Here is a 21,604-nt window from a genome sequence, read left to right as displayed (position 1 = left end):
TACAAAAGCAGTTCAAGTAAATAAATCTGAGCATAAAATGAACTCCAACGAACTACGACAATATTCTACCGAATAAACACATAAACAAAACGCCAAACAAACGCAAGCACGTAGGCAAAGAACAAATAAATAAATTATAAAATATGAAATATTGTCCATATCCCGTAAGGCGCACAATATTTGCTTATACATATATATAACGCTGAGGGATAGATGCTTAGCACTTACGAACATTTATCATAAAGTTTGAGCGTCGTTTTTTTTTTGTAAATGTTCTAAAAACTCTTGGTAGTTTTTGTGCACCCCGATAAAAGAAGATGTACGCTTTTGACGTATTTTTTCTGCCGTTATTTTATTTACACAACTAGTAAATTGTATGTGTGTATGTGTGTTTGCAAATAAATAGGCAAATATCGACCTCATTCACTACGTGCCCAATATTTGCCCCAGCTGATGGCAGGCTTCGAGACACTTTGTTTATGGGAATTTCGAGTGCTTAGCTCAGATTACATTACGTTCAACGAATGAATACAGCCAGCAAATAGACAAAGTTACTTTCTGTTTATTCAAACGCGGCCATGACAGCAAAAAAAAGTTTTATGTATGAATTCAAACAACTGAATCTTCAATGCGGCATGGCACTTTCTTAGCACAAACAAACGTAAATGTCTTGAAATCAAAGAAAAACTAGGTCTTGCAACAACAACAACAGAAAAGATTTCTTTGGGGCAAAAATGTATCTTCCGTTTTCCAAGTAAGAAATGGCTGAAATGCTTATATAGTGCATTAAATTTTCGACGGCATTTCAGTCACATTTGTAATTTTGATGCGCAAAACTTAAATTACAATGCCTGTGTAAAACTGTACAAAATAGAAAAGTTGAAACAACTAAAGCGTTCAAATGACGACATAAAACTGAGTTCAAATGTGAAACAATGAAAAGCTGACTTTTGCTATAAATAAAACTGCAGTAGCGCATTTAAAAGAAAAATTCGACTAAAAGTAAAAAAAGAAGAAATAAGAATTGCCATGAAAAGAAACTTACAAATTTTTTCTTCACATTTAGCTGATGTGTACTTTGACAATTGAAAGAAGAAAAACTTTCTTCTTCTGCGATTGTTTTGTAACTTTGTAAGATTAAATTCGATGAAACGAAAACAAAGGCAATGGATGATGGTAAAAACAAAATATAAAATAACTCAAGTTCTCTTTTTTGAGATTCTATCTATTCGCTACTTAAGATATCGGCAACATCATTTTTTCGCTGTTATCTTTTCGAGAAGCGCTTTCCGTTGGCATGCCATGATTCGCGCGAATCGAATTTTCACCGTAAACGTTAAAACGACCCGATTCCGTTGTACATACATTTTTTTGTGTGCTTTCTATCGAAAATTACATATTGATGGTATAACAGTGGTGATAGACGCTATGTTAAATCTTGGCTAAATTAGCTATAAAGTCGTCTACCGTCACTTATTTGTTGATATGCTTCCATGAATGAAACACAATTGCAAATCGTGCCAGGTTTCATGGCACATCAAGTAAAATGGCATTTTTGACTCTCTATCGAAATGGATGGAAATCAAAGATTGGGTAATACCTATCAAATGTTATATACCATTGCCCTTAATATAATGGGAATGCGCGTTTGTCGCTTCACAATCTAAGCACTGGTGTTGTGAATATATTTGCGACACTCCAAAATACATTTCATTTTTGCCACGATAAAGAAATCAACGCATGAAAAAGCATGACGGCGTTGAATATTAACTGTAGACAGATTCGAAGAAAAGGCCCTGAGAGAATAAAAATTGGGACATATAAATCCGAAATATAAAGCTTAAGAGCAATGCAGATGCAGAAGAGTAACAAAAACAAAATAGAATCCGCACGAGTTCTGATCGCTAGTGATTTACTTTAGTTGACTTTTATTGGGGTAAAAAGAAAACTTTACTTTTGTACTTTACGAATTGCTATTTTGCAAAGTTTTATTCTGTTTTTTTTTTCTCTTTCGTTTTTTCGCCTTTTTCTAGAACACATTTAACATTCGCTTCGTCGATATGTTATGTCTCTCAATGAATTTTATCTGATTTTGATGGAATCGAAGGTTATCGAAGCACAACAGCCAAAGTGCCTCGTAACTTTACGCTTTATGGACTCTTCGTTGGACCTTTTTTATGTGTGATTCCATTTTCATCTTCTTCTAAATTTCACTTCACTTAAAAACGGGAAAACAATGGCCGAAAACATTACGTGCTTTCGTCATGTTCGTTTTTATTTTGTTTTGACACATACACAAATTGGTATGAAGACTGCATGTGGCTCAACCCTTGATATATTGCGCGAGAGAAGGAAAATGATTTTCCAAATTATCCAATTTCAAGACCTGGGATCATGCAATGTGTGGCATTATTTATTTTGGTTCTTCGTTTTCGTTCAATTTCTTCATAAATTTCATGAGCCAAGCAATACTGATCGTTTTGGCCGGGCATTCCAAAAGTAGCATTCAATTCATCAATATTGAAGCTTGGGATTAGAAGTGTACATTATGAACGTAATCAATTTCTACATTTGTTTGCTATTTCACACTTGCGGGTTTACGTAATAGAGTAAGGGGCACTTGAATTGTTACGCCGTTTCGAAATGGAATGAAAACACACTGTGTCATCACGTACTATTTTGCTTACACGCTGGCCATGGGCGATGCATACATCGAAACCAAGATGTACACGATGCCCATGAATACGGTATACTCCATTCAATCATGTGCTCAAAACATGTGTATTTATTATGATAAAGTACGCTCCACACATCACACATCTACGTCTCACATTTTTTACACGCATAACATACCAACTCGGTACACTATTTGAAGCAAACATCAAACAAACACACCTGCCTGCCCATTCCTGCTATATGAGCTATGGCGTTGGCAGCGTTCGATGAATCGTGATGACTTTGGTACACAACGTATATTGGAGGCATACAAGTTCCATTAATCGTTCTGGATGATAAATGTAGAGTGAGAAATGGCATTTTTGCATAGTCGCTGTTTTCTCTCCTCATTTAACACCCACACGCTCTGCATCACAGTTGATGTTATAGCCAAAGTGTTGTGTATGCGAACAAACCTCTCGGCATGCACATAAAATTCTCAATTTGACAATATTTTTTTCTTCCTCGTGTTTGTTGGTAGTTTCAGTCTTTTGGGCTATGCAAAAATTGCTCTAAGTGAATGCTTATTTTTTTCAATAAACTCTAACATAGACAAACGACCCAATATTTTACGATGAATATCTCTATTCGACCACCCGCTATGCCAAAAATAGGCATTTTTATAAAATTTATAGTGACATATGCATGGGATTTGGCATTGATTCAAACTAGTTACATTTACAATGTTTCGCCGTTCTATGTGTGGTTTCCTATGACAATCTCAATCTCTATCCCTCTCTTTCCTTCTCCATCTCGCTCTCAGCAGGTCATGTAACAGTGTGATCCCGTTGCTATTTCTATTTGATTACAATGTCGAAATATAGGTCAAAAAGATTCAAATGCAAATTGAATGTCTTTTTTCAACAACAACAAAAATATTTTCTGATTATATGCTGAAGTGTTGAAAAAAACTTCGGTGGAAAAATGGTGATTTGCGTGCATTAAACAGTGCTGATTAATCCAAACGACATGGTTTAAAAAAAATTCTTGTTATATTCAATTATATTGAACCTCCTAGCCATGTTGCGTAATGAATGGATAACTTTGTTGCAAGCAATGACGGGAGAGAAAAAAAATTGGCAGAAAATTTAATTTTAGTATTCCCAACAGTATTGCTCTGATTATTTCTATTTGTTCAGACATGCAGACGATGCAAAATTCAAATAAAAAGTTAGCACACTGTCCAAACTTTTAATGACAAATTATATGCCTTTTTTGTAATTTCTTGTCATTTGAAAATTTGTTGCGTTTGCAATAGCAACATGTTAACCAAATATCACATTAATGTTGACGGTAAATTGACGACAACAGCAACATCAACAACATTTTCAATACGAAACGTTTTCCCTCAGAGAGTATGAATTCAGCAACTGAATTACATTAGCGTCAATTGTACCATCTAAAAGTCAGCTCACCTTAGCAACAGATTATGCACATTGAATGCATCCATTCGTCCCCATATTTAAAATATATTCTTTTGAAAAACACAAAAAAAGAATAATCCATGGTGACAGAAGAATGTTGAATTTTATTTGGTCGAAATACTAGGTCAGTACTTAGCAAACATACGAAAATTTGGTAAACATTGAACGAAAAAAAACTATTTCGGCATTTCAACAAACACACATGTAAATGTGACCAAGATGCAAAATTGGATTAAATTGAGCATAAAAATGCATTGGAAAATAGCAACCACACAAAAAGTCGAAATGAATTTTTTTAAGCCAACTCAAACATTGTAAAATACACACACATTGTGTGAGTTTCGCATGAATGTTCACATCGCAATACCAAACAGAAGACTGTTACATTCCTTGCAGTCAAACCAAATGTAGTAGTAAATTGCTCGAAAAAAAGAGAGAACAAATTTAATTGCTTGAAACTTTATCATTGTCCTTAAACACATTCGATGTGTACATTTGTGCCTGATTTGCTTTGGTCTCGCTTGTACACAGCACAGTTTGTGTATCGAAGGGTTTTTGATGTGTGTGTACACCGCCCGTGTTTGCCTGCCTGCACATCGGTGATATGTACATTACGCCTGCATAACAGCAAACTTTTTGCGCCTCTCGTACAAAATTGCAGAAGTGAAACAAAAAAAAATTAGAAACAATGGATCCATGGTTTGTGTGAAAGAGGCCCTCTTTTCACACATACATTTTAATCAATGCCATTATAAAGTTTTACTCTTATGCTCAAATTCAACGATGCACATATATTTTATTCATTTGCACAAACATGAAACACACAATGGTGTATTCAAATTGGAGATTGTTCTCAGGTGCTGTCGACCATGTCAAAATGCAATTGTTGAATGTTTTATTATGGTCATCAATTAGTACGTTCAGAAACAATGCTAATATTAACATGAACATTGGAATATCATGTAATTTAATGTGGTATACATTCCTCTTTAGTCTGCGGTTGTGAAACCGTATCCGCTCATTCGGAAATGGAATTAAATTTATTTTTCATAAGCAATGTATAATATCGATTTATATCCGAATCTTCCAAACTAATTGTATTTTTGAATGGACTTTCAATTGAATGCATATGTGTCAGCACGAGGCGGATAATTTCACTTCAAATCCAGTAGTGTCCTGGGTCGTATTTCAAAAGGAATGTGATTTCCAAAATCCGGTAAGCAAATTGAAAGAATTTTCAATGACCCCGAGGGTGGAAAACCTCCCCTCCCCTGTCGGAACTTACTGCTTTAAATCAAATAGAGCAAATCAAGATTTGATTCATAGTTTGCGATAGGGTATAGGACTTTCAGCTGCGACAATGTTTCATTTCGAAAAAGAATGTCCTGATATAGATATAGAGAAATTAACATTCTATTAAATTTATATGTTATAGCATGCAATAGCTTGCACAGCCAGCTGAAAATTCAGTCGGCGGGACTATTGTAGGCAGTGAATAAACCACTGGAGAAATTTTGAATAAAATATTTTCTGAATAGTATATTTGTGGGCGTAAAGTGTGCGCATACAAAAGCAAATTGTAAGCACAGGAAGCCGATTTCATGATGTGCTCCACATAGAAAGGAATAAATAAATTTATACACAATGACTTTGCACAAATTTTTTCCACCATCCGAAGAGTGAGCACAGTGAGTGCTGAGATTCAAATCCAGATGAAAAAACGGCGGGGTATAGTCAACGTAAATACAATGCGTCATTCCCACAAATATGTGAAAAACAGCATTTGTATGGTTGTGTCCGGAAAATGGAAAATCGTTTACTATTCATTACAAGGAAATTCAATTTCGTCTTTTGAGGGATGAAAAACGGAAAAAAAATGTTATCAATTATCCAATTTTAGCCCCTTGCATCAAAAAAATTGTTGATTGACGAAGAGAGAAAGCAAAATAGGAAAAATAGTTGCAAATTACTCTCAGCTGGATGTAATGCTCTCATCACAACATTTCGGCCGCAAGCAGCCTATATGCTATAGGCTTCTTTAATTATGTACAAATACATGAGTTGCAATCTAAAATTCATGCCAAAAACGATTTGTTACCAAATTATACTAAATCATGGATGGAACTGTAATTTTGTGCTTTTTTCTTTCTATACCTCGTCTTTGAAAGAGAGGATGAATGCGTATGTAACGCCAAGTTTCACAATTCATTTGCCATCAGGACCTGAATTTCCAGTTTTGCAGTTAAGTTAAGCGAACAATTCGATGAACATCAACCGCAAATCATTGTTGAAACACACAGCAAAGACAAATCACGGAATCGATTTGCTACATTTGCAATTTTTCGACTCATTTAGTTTCCCCAAACGATTTCTGTGAACACAATGCGTTTGCGTCTAGATTTTTTTCCGAAATCAATTGATTTTACTTGAATGAAGTCCAAAACAGACAATATATTGGGCTGAATATTCATTTGAAATGAAAAGAAATAGCACGCTATTTTTGATAAAATAATAGAAGTGATTGTTATAATTATTGTACCAACGTAAGTGTTTTATAACCAAAAAACCGTAGTTTTTTCTCTCATGCAATTGTATGTGATGTCTGCTTTTGGTTACTATAATTTTAATTTTTGACTACGTTTCATAACATTTAACTATGAACTGTACGAAAGATGAGAAATATATTCTCGTTAAAGAAAGTAAAAATTGTAAATATTCAAATAGATTAGATGAATTATCAATTTACAATTAATTTCGAATGTCATGCTGACATTTATTGCATTAAAATATACAAATATCTATATAGATTATACTATAGTATCAAAAATACAATTTATCTTCATCTCTTCATTAAATAATATTGTTATTAACAGGGTTTGAAAAATAAACATTTCACAGAATCAATAGTTCAAAACAGATGTTATTATTTTTCAGAAAAAAATACAATAATTTTTAGAAAAAAAACTTGTAATGGAGTTATCATTTTATAGTCATTGAATGTGATGTGAATTTTTTAACCCTCCTAGGTATAGTTCGAAATAAAAACAATATAGTATAGTTACGGTCTATTAGACCGTTCATACAAAATACAGGGAAATCAAACAAAAACCAAAACAAAATCACACATTTTTTCAAATTTTTGCATTTTTTTAAAATAAAAACATTGAAAAAGGTTTGAAAGTTAAAAATTGAAAAGATTTCAAGAAAATAATTAATTTGAATCATCATTTGAATTTACATGAGAGCGTTTTTTTCTCGCATTTTGCACACACAACAGTGATTTTCGAATGTTCGCCGCATACATTTTTATTGCATTTGTCGCAACATGTTTTGGTTTTACGATTGATTGAACTTGGACATAAATGACATGCACGTCGTTGTCGTGGTGTAACTGGCGCTTCTTGTTCCTCTTGACCCATCAAATACTCACGAACTTCTTTGAAAGCCAACTGATTATATGCATTCATGCCACGCGCTGTTCGCCGTGAGATATGATCGTAAACTAAACCTTCATACAATTCGATCAAAAATGTCTTGCGTTGAAATGCATACTGTTCATGCGTGATATCGTGACTTGTGTTGTAAAGAACAAATGCTGCAACACCACATACGTTGATGAGATTCATGAAGAATGGAAATGGCCATCGATTGGTTCCAAGTTGACATGAGTTTGAATGGCACATTTGATCCCTAGTTTGATCCAAAACATCCACACCGCCTTTTGTGCTATTGTAGACTTCAGATCGATTTTTTTTCTGACAGACATTTTGTTGAAATAATAATATTATGTACGCGATAAACAAGATTCAAATTGATTTTTCTTGAGAATTTCAACCTATCTTCTCGTTTTCCAATTTAGTTTTTCATTTTTATTAAACGGATATCATAAATTTTCACCAACTTGATTTGTGAAAATGCTTGATTATGTGTTTCCCATACATTTTGTATGGACGGTCTAAGAGACCGTAACTATACGATCAAGTTAGGATTTTCGTCTTTCTGGATTTTTTTTTTTACAGAACAGTTTCAGGATTTTAAATGTTATTTTCAATATTTATCCATTATTCTCGTAAAAAGGCGAAAATTTGATGCCAATCGGTCGACGCATTTCCATTTTATGATATTTTTTTTAAGTTTTCGGTCTAATAGACCGTTACTATACCTAGGAGGGTTAAGGCATTTTGAGACAAATTTGCTGTTCAAACACTAAATTCAAAGTCGTTATTATGTATATTATTATTTTATTATACTGAATATATTCGATTGACGTAAATTAATACAGTTTGAGCAAACAAAATAAGTTTATATTTTCAAAAATATATTTTCTTGTTTACGCCAAATAAAGCGTATATAAACCTATTTCATTCAATCGAAATATTCAGTAAGGTGTGAAAACATGGCAAATCGAAAAGTATTCGTATTATTTTTTATCGGAATAATAGCTTTCGAGGTGATTGTTAAAATGTTGATTTGGATTTTAGTTTAATTTTTACTATTTAGAATTTATATGTTATTCAACAGCTTCTAATTACAATGGTCCAATGCAATGGTGACCCGAAAGATGGACTTAGAAATAGAAAATTGAAGGAGAAGAAAATTCATGAGAGTATTAAAAGGGGAGGTGGCCGCTCATCTGGTAGTTCCGAGGGTAAATTCTTACAAAAATCTTCAGAAAAATAAAAAAATACTTTTTTTGCCCCAGGTACAGGAGGATTTCGTGGTATAGGTACTGGAGTAAATGCAAATAGTAAGTTTTCATAAGAAAATTATAGTGAATTAAAGATTACGTTAGCAAATCTACTCTTTTAGATGCAGGCAGGGTTTATGGTGGTAATTCAAATGATAACGATGATGATGATGATGGTTGGTTATGTTGTACAAACAATAAAAATAAAGGAGCGACTGCAACGCCAAAACATGTCGGCCGTCCTGTTTTTCCAGACGGTGGCCCACCGTATTACTATGACGGAAGCTACCACAACCTACCCCAGAGTGCTCAACCTCCGCAAATGAATGCTGATTCGCTACTATTTCAAGCACCCGCACCAGGCCCCGTCGGTGGATTTCCAGGCCTGCGATAAATTGACAATTATTTTTCCAAATATGTTATATATAACATCGTTATATGTTACCTTTCGTAAAATTATGACTTTGTAAACATTATTTTCCCAAAAAATGACAAATTTACTGATGGTATAATTTGTTTTTAATATATCACTTCCGAAATAATGGAAAAATAAAAATTCGAAGTACCAATATTACAACCTTTTGTTACATACCATATATGTATAGAAGTAAAAAATGGCTCATTTGAAAAATAGCAAACAATTTCTTGCCAACTCATGGATAGAACTGTAATTTTATGATTCTTTTTCTCTCTCTTGGTCATTGTATTTCAAAATTGCACAACCCATAAACTATTCAGGTTTTGCAGTTAAATTAAGCGAATAATTCAATCGTCATCAACATCAAGCGCAAATCGTTGTGGAAATACACAATAGGCTTGTCGCATTTCGTTTCTCCTTGGGAAGTTTTTATCCAATGACATAATTGAAAAATTGTGTGGATTTTCAATCAAAAACTTAAATTGAAGTAGTGTGGCTGCATCCATCATTTGAGTTTTTGAGAGCGAGAGAGAGAGAAACGAAATCCGACAAGCCTAATACACAACAAAGGCAAAGCCAAAGAATTTTCTCGGTATCGATTAGCTACAGACCAATCGACTCATTCATTTTCCCCAAATACAATGTGTTCGAGTCTAGATTTCTCCCTAAACCCATTAATTTCACTTAAACGAAGTCTGGAACGCATTGTAATTATTTGTGAGTGAGTTCATTATCATTACACACCATCATTAATAATTATCGTATACAAGTTTTGGCGGTGCGTATTTTTAATTCATTTTCAGTGAAAAAATGGTGATTTTTCTCTCATGTGAATTGTATGTGATGTCTGTTTTTGTTTACAATGATTCAACTTTTCGGTGTGTTATTTTCCGTTGTTTGCATCACATTTATTATTTATCCGATTGTCAGAGCTTGTAAATGTATAAAGAATTTCATTAAATTCTCGTACATCACAAAAATAATGGTTAATGCTATCGTACTTCAACATTGCAACGTGTGATCAATTTTCACCAAGGTAATGTTATCAACATTAAAATATCTTAAAAGAAATGATTTGACATATTTCCTTTTTTGCTCATCTGCCAAGTTTTTCCACATTTGAAATTGAGCAACGACTTTTTTTACAAGATGCTGTGCTAACCCAATTTGCGTGTGAAACGAATTTCAGAGTAGCATTAAATATTGCCGAAGCGGAAAATACGCAAGCATAACATAAAATAATCCATTGTTCGATCATAAGAAGCGTTTGATATAATAGGTTCGTGCCAAGTTTAATGGATGCAATTATTCTTGTTGGCATCGTCAATTTCAGCGTCGTCGTCGTTATTGTCGTTGTCATATTTTTTTTTTTTTCAACACATAACGATGTGTTGACTGAAAAGTTTTAGACGATATCAAAACGAATGGCACATGTGCTTGCCCTTGTCAACACGTAACCCAATATATTCTTTATGCGAGCATAGAAAAAAATGCGATAATAAAATATACTATCAAAAAAGTGTATGAGAAGAGAGGAAGATAGAGTGGGAGAGCAAAAAAGTAAACAAATACATTATGGTGTTGTGATGTATAATAATGTGCGAATGAAATGAATGGTGGCGAACAAAAGAAAATGTTTTTTCATGGAACAAAATCAAAGAGAATGGGGAAAAAGGAGGTGGGAAAAGACATTAAAATAAATGTGCGAATGCGTAATACTTCAATGTGTTTTTTTAGTCTCTCGTCTTTCTTCGCCATCAAACCGATAGCTTTTCGGCTGCATGCATAAGTAATTTAGGTGAATCGTTTAAGTGTGCACACCTTTTTTTTTCTTTTTGACATCTTGTGCCAGCCGAATAAATGAGCGACGAAAACCATGGCCAATTCCACCAATTCAACGGTGAATTATTGGCAAAAGTGCTTCGAAATGAACGCATATGGAATGTGATATTAATACGAAATGGTAAAAGTAAAAAGTGTCATCATTAATTTTTCGTTTCCCAACTTTCTTTTGGTTGAACCTTCTCTGAATTGAAGTGTGTTTTTTGTTGCATGTTCAAGAGCGGTGAACGAACATAAAAAAATATATTCTCACGTATTATTTGTTTTTTTTTTTGCTATGTTTTTGTCGAGACATACAGCTTCTTAAAAAATTCATTGGTACGAATTCGTTAAACAGTGTGCGTCAAGCATCCCCTCGTGTAAACTGTAATGCCATTCACCGATGCATTTTGACAATAAACGATTGCTTGTGATTTGTTGGGACTACATTTACTGTGTAGTGTGTACGCTTGACTTCAGCTGCAATAAATTTTCAGTTAAAATAAGATAAAAAGGCAAAAAACAAGCAGATAAACTTCAAATTGACAACGATTAATTATCACCATTTAAGATATGTATGGCATGTGTCTGCTGGTTTCATGTCTCTCTGTTGGCCACCATATTCATTCTCCATTTCATTCGCATTCTCGGTTGTATCACTTTTCACAATCTCTGAATGGCAAATGAGTTTTTCGAACCGACACGAACTCAATTAGATTTGTGTTTGTGAGAGAGAGAGAGAGAGAGAGAGAGAGTGAGCGAAATCACTACGAAGCATTTAGCATCTCAACATTCCATCTCTTGTTCCACTACAAATGCATTTCGATTAACTTTCTATAGCTTGAACAATTACTATGGCCACATATAGAGTTTCGATTTGTGTTTAAATTTGCCACACACAGTTCGCCGCCAATAAGTCACGTAGCGTACAACAACAACATATTCAATATTCCCTAACTAGAAAATAGGTTTCAGCATTGGTCTTTTTTGCCTTTTTCTGATTCCAGGAAAGGACCCTCATCAATGTCCATTTGTTGATGTTTGATTTTGCATTAGATCATTTGACTCGTGTTTTTTCTTCTTCTTGGCATCTATTGCCGATGTCAGAACAGCGGGAAAAATCCAAGGAGAAACAATATGAGGATATTTTTTATACCAAGCACTTTTCTGATTCGGTAATTTAGAAGAGGGAAAATAATCAAAACAAATTAAAATTGAGACTGGGGGCCTAACAATCAACATTCACATCCCACCGTGTTCACTTTTTTTATCAAAATCAAATTAGATTTGTTCTATGACGCACATGGAATGTATTCTTCTGTAATACAGTCTACTTTGATTAATTGAACATTTCTATAGTTAATTTTTTTCAAGCAGCACCAAGAAAAATGATGTTCGGGAAGAAAAGTTTTACATTTTCTTGAAATAATACTTTACTTAAATTAATGATCCAACTAATAATTTAGAATTTGCATAATATTAACAGAAATTCAGCATTTTTAACGGGTTTCAATTGAATTTACTTGTTTAACCTTTGCACTATAGCCAAACAACGCATTTATGCAATATATTAAACTGAATCTTCTTACGGCCACCATATGGTAACACCTAGAGATCTGAGCCTATAAATGTACAAAAAAATACGCTTTATATTGAAAAAAAAATTTAAATATTTATAATCGACGAGTTAAAAAATTCAGAAAAATCGGGTTATATTTCATTTATTTTGAATGAAAAACTTTTAATGAAAATATATTGTGTCGACTTTATGGTTTGAACTGTGCTGAAAATATTAAGTTAAAATGTTTCCTTATTATTTTCACATTTCCTTAAGAGTCAAAGTGAATCAACGAAAACGAAGACGATAACATATTCAAAACTTTCTTGTTTGTGTTTGTAAAAGTTTACCGTAATTTATCTTCTCTTAAATATTTAACTGTTTGTTTTTTTCAGTATCTTGTTTTCGACACAATCTCTCGAACATACACAGTCAATGTATAAAAAATAAACATATCCATGCACTCAATTTCTTTCGCTTATCTTGATTTAATTGTACAGTTGTGTTTTTCTTTTCGAAATTTCCGTACCGGAAAAAGAAGTGTCTTAAATTATGATGTTTTTTGTGCGCATGAAATGTTCAGTGCGTACAGGCACGTTTTTGTACGTACATCTCAATAAAAATACTATGTATCCGAGCCATCGACACGACTAATTTCGGCGTTAGTAGAATAATATTTTGAACCCAAAATTATAAGGATATACCGGACAATATCCGTACCCCAATTAAATTATCAACACTTTTAATTAAACACATTTTTTTGAAAAAAGAAAAAAAAACGTTCAACCTCATCTATAACTTTGTGTGGGTTAAATGAAGAAGCAAATACATATAACATGCTATTTTCAAATTTAGTCCGAATTTCGTATAGTAAACTATATTTATAAAAAAAAACTTCTATTTTCGACTCCTCCAACTACAATCCTATTTAAAAATGTCAACTGGTCAAACGTTTTTTTCGTTATTTGTTACACCGCCACCACATATTTTCAACTTTGAACCGAACAATGTCGTGACTTAAAAATGAACAAAAAATAAAATAAATTCGAAAACTAAAAATAAAACACGATTTGAAAGTACACGATTCGTTGACCATAGAAACAAAAATGATTGATTTATTTCAGTCGTGCATTGAGTGGTAAGATATTGACTACTTATATCAGTAATGTGCGAAGGGGGGGGGTTTACCCCCCCCTGTGATTTGGATGAGAAAAAATTTTTCGCGAAAATTATTCGAATTTGCTAGGGTTTTTCACGAAAAAAGTGAAGACCTTTTTTTTTTTTTTTTTTTTAGCTCTTTACTTTGTTTGGGTGAGAAAATTCTTCCGATTTGCTAGGGATTTTCGCCTCAAAAAGTGACTTCCAAAAAAAAAAACGATTTTATTGTAATTTCCTGAGGTTTTGCGCGGAGAAAATTCTTTCGATTTGCTAGGGATTTTCGCCAAAAAAGTGAAGAGCAAAAAAAAAAAAAAAAAAAAACGAAATTTGTTGTTCAGATGAGAGAATTTTTAGTTTTTGAAAAATCACCCCCCCCTGTAAAATGTAGCTCGCACATTACTGACTTATATAGAAACATGCATATAATTGTGATTATTTTTGAGTTTACAAAATAAAACAAAAAATCTCGTTCCACATTACCAGACATACCATTTAGTATAATTACATTTGAAAATGACGGCATAGAAATAGACGTGTTATAAGTTGTCCATAATGTTAGACGTTTCGTGAATTTCAACCGCATATTTCCGTATCGAGCAATTAAAGTTGTTCATTTTTGTGCACTGCTTTTTTAACACAGCGACTGAGATGCGGTTGAGCTGGCATCGAACATTTGTTCCAGTTAAATTTTATTTGTGTGGGCCGATATGAGACCAATATAACGCTTACCTCTCTATTGTGTTTCACATATTGAGTTTCGAATGCTTATTCATCTGGACAGAATAGACGCTTATGGTTTTTGCCAACCAATCGCATAATCCGTCAGCTTTATCGCATTAAGAAAGGATGAATGCATGCTCAACAATTTCCAGACGAACAAAAATAAAGAACACAAAAAATGTGAATGCTATTTTGTTCTCTTTTGTACGATCGATAGCTTATTGTTTTTGTGTTATAGCCACGTGAAAAGTGCTTCATTGACACGACGATTAAAAAAATATGAGAGACATATTCTCATGGCAGAGCCAACATTTTCGTCGGTCAATATAATCGATACGATCCGAGTCGTTCAGTCGAGAAAAATTCGATTGTAATGTAGAAAATAGAGAGAAGAGAATATACGATACATGTCAAACCGAACTGTGCGCGCTATGTTTAAATTGACTTTATTAAACGATTCAATCACTCGATCGAAAAAGAAGTTTAAATATCAAAAGAATCAAAATGACTCAATTATTAACGCTTCGTATTTTCATCCAACTAAACTGTCAAAGGGACCAAGTTCTTGTAAAGCCGTTTTCAATGTTACAATATTAGTAGAATGAATCAATGAAATGGGTCAGACAATTCAAACAAAATAAAATGTTACACACGAAGCTTAGTCAAACTAAGGACGAATTGGCATTGGTCGACTTAACTTCAATATAGATATTCCATCATTTGATGCATTTATTGTTCGTTTATCGACGCCATCGAAACAAAAACAAAAACTTGAACAAATAGAATTCCATAAATAAATGAGTGAGGCGTTGGTTAGAGAAAAGAAATATTAATCAGTGTATGCTTGTGTGTAATGTATCATGTTTTAATCAATCTGTATATACAATTTCAATTGCGTACAAAAGATTTCTATATTCAATGAATGATGTAACAAGCGATCGATAATAATATCGTAGAAAGGTTCGATTGGTGTTTGTTTTCATTGAATTGTTTCAATGATGACAAAGTTATCTGTTTCTCGTAAACATGTTTATCCATTTTTGCTCATCGTATGCAATTACATAACACTTAAAAGTTATCATCACTTAAATACCAGATGCCAAACAAATCGAAGGGAAAATTCTTTAAATCGAATACGATGAAAACTTCTTGACCATATTTTCTATACCAAAGACTGGTCGGTGTATTTGTGCAAATGGCACACCTTTTCGGAAAATCTAGAAACCTAAAACTCAGGTGAATGGGTTTCATAATACAACGGACATGTGAAATTGGCCGCAATGTTGCGAAATCAATCGATTTAGTAGCTTAAACGAGGATAAGTTCGGTTGGATTCAGAGCAATAAAAATAAGGCAAAAAACACAGAACAAAAACATAAAACCGAGCCCAATGTATAAAAATGAAAACAATGGAAGAAGAAAAAAAAGGAAATACACAACAATGTGATTGAATAACAAACCTCTTTATTCATATTGGAATTTAGTAGTCCACTTCAGTGCAGTTGGTCAGTTTACATTGGGATGATAAAGTTTGCCAAGTATGTGCGAATGTATGTTGTATTCGAAACTAGCACCATAAAGCAATAAGCTTCTATCTGCTTGAGACGCACTTGAGGCGAAAAGTATACGAGAACGTGTGAATAAGAATGGTAAGCACTCGAAATGAAATTCAACGTTTGGTCGAAATGTTCTTTGCTGGTTTTACTTTGTGCGTTTGTATTGCTGTTTGTTCATAATGTAATCCAGATTGTATTGATTTTAATCGGATTTCGTTTCAGTTTTCTTTTCTATTTTGAAAATGCACGAAACACCTAGATTTTTTGCGAAACCAAAAAGTACTACTGCAATTGTTAGCCTTCTATAGCACGCACCCACTTGTAATAAACCGAATTTGTTCGTATTTATTCGAAATTGTGGTAGTTTTTTTTCTCTTTTGCTGGTGTGCAATGTGTACTTTGGATTATCACTTCAACTTCACTTCTTACTTTGGTAAACAGTAAACATTTCTATTCAATGTTCTATTTATTGGTGTGTGTGTGTGTGTGCGTTTGTTTATTACTTCTTTTGTGACTGCAAGGTAAGTGTTTTGTGCCCCCTCAGTTCACTTATTTCACACTGTTAAACAGTTACACAAAAAGCGAACGCAAAATACTCTGTCACTTTTTTTCGTTTTGGGAATGGTTATCACACTGTTCAGCGATATTCATTTACCTAAATAAATGTTAGACGTTGGGATTAAGATTGTGCATGTAAGATGTGTACACGATATAAATGCGATGCGACATTCATTTGACGTGGTTGTGACAACACGTCTACTTTATTTCTTCTTTTGTTCTCTTGTATTTTATTATTTCACTTAACATTTTCTTTTATTTTCTATGTTTTCTTTGCTTCTTTGTTCATTTCTATTTCCGTGTGCTATTTTTCCTCAGCTGAGATACCAACAATTTGTATTTGCTAACGTAAAAGTACGGAAATCCAATTCAAGATTTGTGTATCTTATCAAGTTGATGTGTCTGTGCGTGTGTGTCGTTATTGTTCTTCGTTCAAAATTTTCGACAACAGTCGCTGACTGTTTGGCCGACGACAGTGCGTGTGTGCATGTATGAGCAGCACAATTTACACAATTACTGTGTAAACACTAATTGCTTTGTATCAATATTTATTTAACAAATGGAATAACAAGCATGATCGTTACAGTCATCGTCACCGATTCAATTTATCATCATTTTTGTCACTCAAAATTGGTTACACTACCACCACCACCACCACATTCGTATCGCTTAGCCACGTATATATTAAACGAGGGAAAATACTATTCTAGCGTAAAAGGGATGCTAACACGTTTGGGAGCAATTTCTTATCCTTATCACACCAATTTTCATAGATTAAATTTCTGACACTTTTTTGTTGTTCACACCAACAAAGCAACGGAAAAATTCGATAAATCGAAATTGATGCGAACCAATTTGTTATCAGGGGGGCTCGTTTCTCTTTTTTCTTTGAGGGTGACAACTTCACGAAATCTTTTCGTACGTTGTTGATTTTTTATATAAATACCACTTTTCTGCCTTTCGACACAAGAAAATAAAAAAGGTTCTCAACGTATGATAGCGGTCGTTGTATGCGGCTGCTTTTTCATAGTTCGTTGCGAATATTTCTATTTGAGTTTAGTTGAGACGAGATATAAATTTTGCACTGAATTCTTGGTTGGTTTCACTTCAAGTGATTTATTTGACTTTGGTTCCTAGTTGAAGTCCCCTTTTTAAAATCACCAAAAAGAAACTTTCGATTTTTTCTTCTTTTAAGTCATAGATTATTTGCAAGTGTGTGTATATTCACAATGTCCTCAACAGTCAAAATTGTGCGATGAAAAACGATGGCAGTGTTTTTTTCGCTTTGATGGCGATTACATTTGAGTAATATATATATATGTGTATTTAATATATTCGTTTCGGTAGGTTTTCGAATTGTATGAATCGTATGATTCAATCAGTTTATGGTTGATAGGAAAAACGGTTTGACTTCGGTTTATTTAAATTGTATTTTTATCAATGACTTTTTGTTTGTTTTCCAAAGTCCGAAAATCCTCGAATTATAGTCACTTTTGATAAAATGGTTAAAAGGTTAACACTCAGCACGATATTTTATTTATAATTCAGATGGAAAATAATTTGCAATCAATAAAATTGTTTTATTTTTCTTTGATAAATGTAATAATTCCGTATTCCTCTTAAATGTTTATTTTAAAAATGTTCCACTAGAGAGAAAATGCTTCGTTATTATTTCAATTTTATTTAATTCTGAATGTTGTACATGATAACGATATTTAAATGTGGTATTGTTTTTTTTTTCTGTGCACTTTACATAAATCCATAAATTATATCTGTGTTGGCACGGTTTTAATTTACGAACACAGTATGAGATTATTATACGTGCGAATGATGATTAAATGTTTGTGTGTTTTTTTAAATTTGTTTTTTTTTTCTTCGGTTAAACAAATATTCACTTAAAATTGAGCATAATCATGGAACAGGATATAAATCAACAAAAAAAGGAAATATTTATATAACTGAATCCACTGTCGTTGCCTATGGGTAAAATGTTTTATTCCAATTCAGTGGTCAATCAGATATGAAGATACAGATAGAGATGATGATGAAATGATGTTGAATGGAAAAAAATCACTTGTTTAAAATTTGAATGTGTCAAACACAGACGACACAAACGTCCGAACGCAACGACTATCTTTGGAAAACTGTTCGTTACATTGTGCAACCGCGTTGAATTAAATCATATTCATCTGCTCTGGATAGAAGCAGTATAGTTTGTTGTTGTTGTTGTTGTTGAAGCAACGGCAACGATACCAATCCATGTACGCCTCTGCAGTATGTGAAGTACAACTGTGCATATTTCTCCTTCGTTGTGTGTAACCGCTATGCGTTCTATTGGTTGATACGAATACCGTGCGAATGAATAAACGAATTTCATTCATTCATGTTGATTTCCCCTATGTTTCGTTGAGTTATGGAAAAGCGGAGAAGTATAGCGGTGGAGTGTTGATACAGCTATTCGTTTGGTTCCTGTGACTTGGAACACTGAATATGTCATTGGGGACTTGATTCAATTCAACATCAAATTGGACTATCGCACCGCATATCAAAATACCAAATCGTTGCGTTGAATGTGAATGCTGTACACCAAACAAACTGAAACAATATATGAATGAACGAAGTCCGATGTGATTGGGTTAACGATTGAATTTGATGCAAAGCAACAAGAATTGTTTTTATTTTTCTTCTTACTCTTTGCCGCTGGTAAAACAGAAATGTTTTGGCGGTGAAATAAAACCATTTACTTTGTCACTGGGGATATTTTATTTCTAATTCAGAGAGAGTCATCGTTTATCACAATCTGTGATCAAAGAAACCCGTCGAAATAGTCTAAGAAAGTGGTGTGAGGCGTATATAAAATGCGTAGCACCATCATAAATACCAAAATGAAGAATCCCTATAAAACTTAAGCAATCAGAAGTGAGAAGTGACCAAAACGAACATTTCAAGCATCAAGGATACAAGAGCTCATCATATTCTTTGGACGTTTTGACGAAAGCACCGTGTATAATGCGAAATGTGAATAGCAATGTGATGGAATGTATGGATATATTGTATAATGCGCACGAGAGCCAACTTTTCTTATCACAATTTTTACTACGTGCATGTGTGATTACATAACCCATTTTTACGATTGCTGTTGACTTTGCATCTCGCTATGGATCCCTATCTTTCTCTTACCATGTTGATTCGTACCCGGCTAATATATACACAACGGCAACAATGTAACACACAAAAAAGACACATACACACACACACTCACACATTTACATTTTCTGATTCAAAAGAAAGAAAAATAGTTTTTCGCTCGAAGGTAAATTATTTTACTACCACACATTTGACTATCCCATGCAGTTTATCTCTGACACTCCGTATGTTCATTTCTGAAACAAATTGCGCTAACTGCTTGCCTGTTTTGAAGCACATAAAAAATCATAATCGTACCGCATAATATATATGCGCGGTGCGTGTTAAGCAGCAACGAGATGAATTGAAAATTAAACCAAACAAAAACATCCCGAGCAGCACAATTATGAAGAAAGAAAAACCATGTTTTGTTATAAGCAGAATAGCATGCCTGCACTATAACCACATACACGCCATCATTTCATTGATATTCATTTTCTCCAATAACTTTTTTAAATCGTGTTTTTCAACTCTCTCCCATTCCTTTTCTCCATTTCCCTCCTTTTATTCTTTCTTTTCTATTTTCCTCCATTTGCCGTGTGCTAAATATTTCAGTGTGTATTATCGATGAAATGTTATAGTTGTGGTGCGTGTCATGACACTTCAATACTTCCGTCGCATATAGATGATATTTTAAAATCGTTTAGTCGGATGGTAGTGTAGTTTTCCGTGCTGCAGATTCTTCGGTCGTCCCCATCTCTTCTTATGTTCATCTTTTCTTGAATCTCCCATCGTTTTTATCTGTATTTTCCATTTCGATTATGTTGCCCCAAGTTACGCATATTACGACTGTAAATTTGTAAATATAACTAAATGTAAATGGATGTAAATGTTTCAGTTTGGGGTCTTGTACTCTGATGCCGTTACTAGTGCTACTGATGTTGTGCCGCTGTTATTTGCCTGTAGAGCTCATAGTTTTGTTTTAACATTTTCTCCCTTGTTCGCTGTCGCTTTTTTGCTGTTTGTACTGTGTCAATAGAGAAGGCACAAAAAAATATCGATCCGATTAAATCTCCATATACACGCACAACACCTTCAACATGCAATTCAACATTTCGCCCAGACAATTTATTCAAAACACCATGGTATTTTGTCCTGTTCTCATGTTTGTTGCCATCATTTGTTACTCGATGAACACCACTTTGCAAATATTTTTCCATTTTTTCTTTCTTTTTGTTCGGTTATTGGCTGGCATTCGCAAAACGTGCAGTATCCTCGAGCAATTTGGTCTTCTATTGTGCGATCGTGTGCTTATATATTTGAAAATTTCTCAGCCGAATGAAAAATGCAAGAAATATTCGAACCAGTTGAACTCAATGTTCAAGTACATATTAAAGCCTATCAAAAAGAAGAGGCAACGTCATACACACAAACAGTCAACAAAAGCGGGAAAAAAAGAGATACACACTTTGGGGGCGAGTAAATTTTTTGTGTTTGTGTACGAGTACGTGTAAATGCCGACAAAAATGAGGCTTGCATACGTAAAAAATATTTCCAGCCACGAAGATGAACTCTCAAAGATGGAATCTCGTGCGGGCAGCACGTTGAATGTATGTTTGCTCTTGTGAAATGTCAGATAAATGCGCCGAAACGTAGAAAATATAAACGCATAAATCCGTGACAAGGCCATATACACATACAAAAAAATAGCATTGAATCGTGTCTTTAGCCTCTGTTGAAATTTATGAGTGATAAGCATAAAGAAGTAAACATATATTGCATGTTGTGAGCGATGTCTTAATACAAAAGCTCTTCATTTGGTAATATTTCATATTTTTATGCACGATATCAGTTAATTTTGCC

At 33.7% G+C, this 21,604-nt stretch overlaps 2 protein-coding genes across 3 annotated transcripts in view; one reads left to right on the top strand and one right to left on the bottom strand.

Moving 5' to 3' along the window:
• LOC116342762 (zwei Ig domain protein zig-8-like) overlaps nt 1–18,745 on the bottom strand; it is a 70,309-nt gene extending 51,564 nt beyond the window's left edge. For both annotated transcript variants that reach the window (XM_031770495.1, XM_031770496.1), the window contains exon 1: nt 15,962–18,745. The gene's annotated coding sequence lies outside the window, so the exon portion shown is untranslated. The remainder of the gene's footprint in view (nt 1–15,961) is intronic.
• On the top strand, nt 8,476–9,388 carry LOC116342763. Its single transcript, XM_031770497.1, has 4 exons — nt 8,476–8,589; nt 8,661–8,775; nt 8,842–8,886; nt 8,949–9,388. Exons 1-4 carry the CDS (start codon nt 8,536–8,538, stop codon nt 9,218–9,220), a joined length of 486 nt encoding a protein of 161 aa, XP_031626357.1. The 5' UTR covers nt 8,476–8,535; the 3' UTR covers nt 9,221–9,388.
• Nucleotides 18,746–21,604: the final 2,859 nt, after the last annotated feature.

This window comes from Contarinia nasturtii, unplaced genomic scaffold (assembly GCF_009176525.2).
Source record: "Contarinia nasturtii isolate CC-2019 unplaced genomic scaffold, AAFC_CNas_1.1 Cnas_scaffold_928, whole genome shotgun sequence".
In the NCBI taxonomy this organism is placed as follows: domain Eukaryota; kingdom Metazoa; phylum Arthropoda; class Insecta; order Diptera; family Cecidomyiidae; genus Contarinia; species Contarinia nasturtii.
This window is presented reverse-complemented; position numbering and strand designations above follow the sequence as displayed.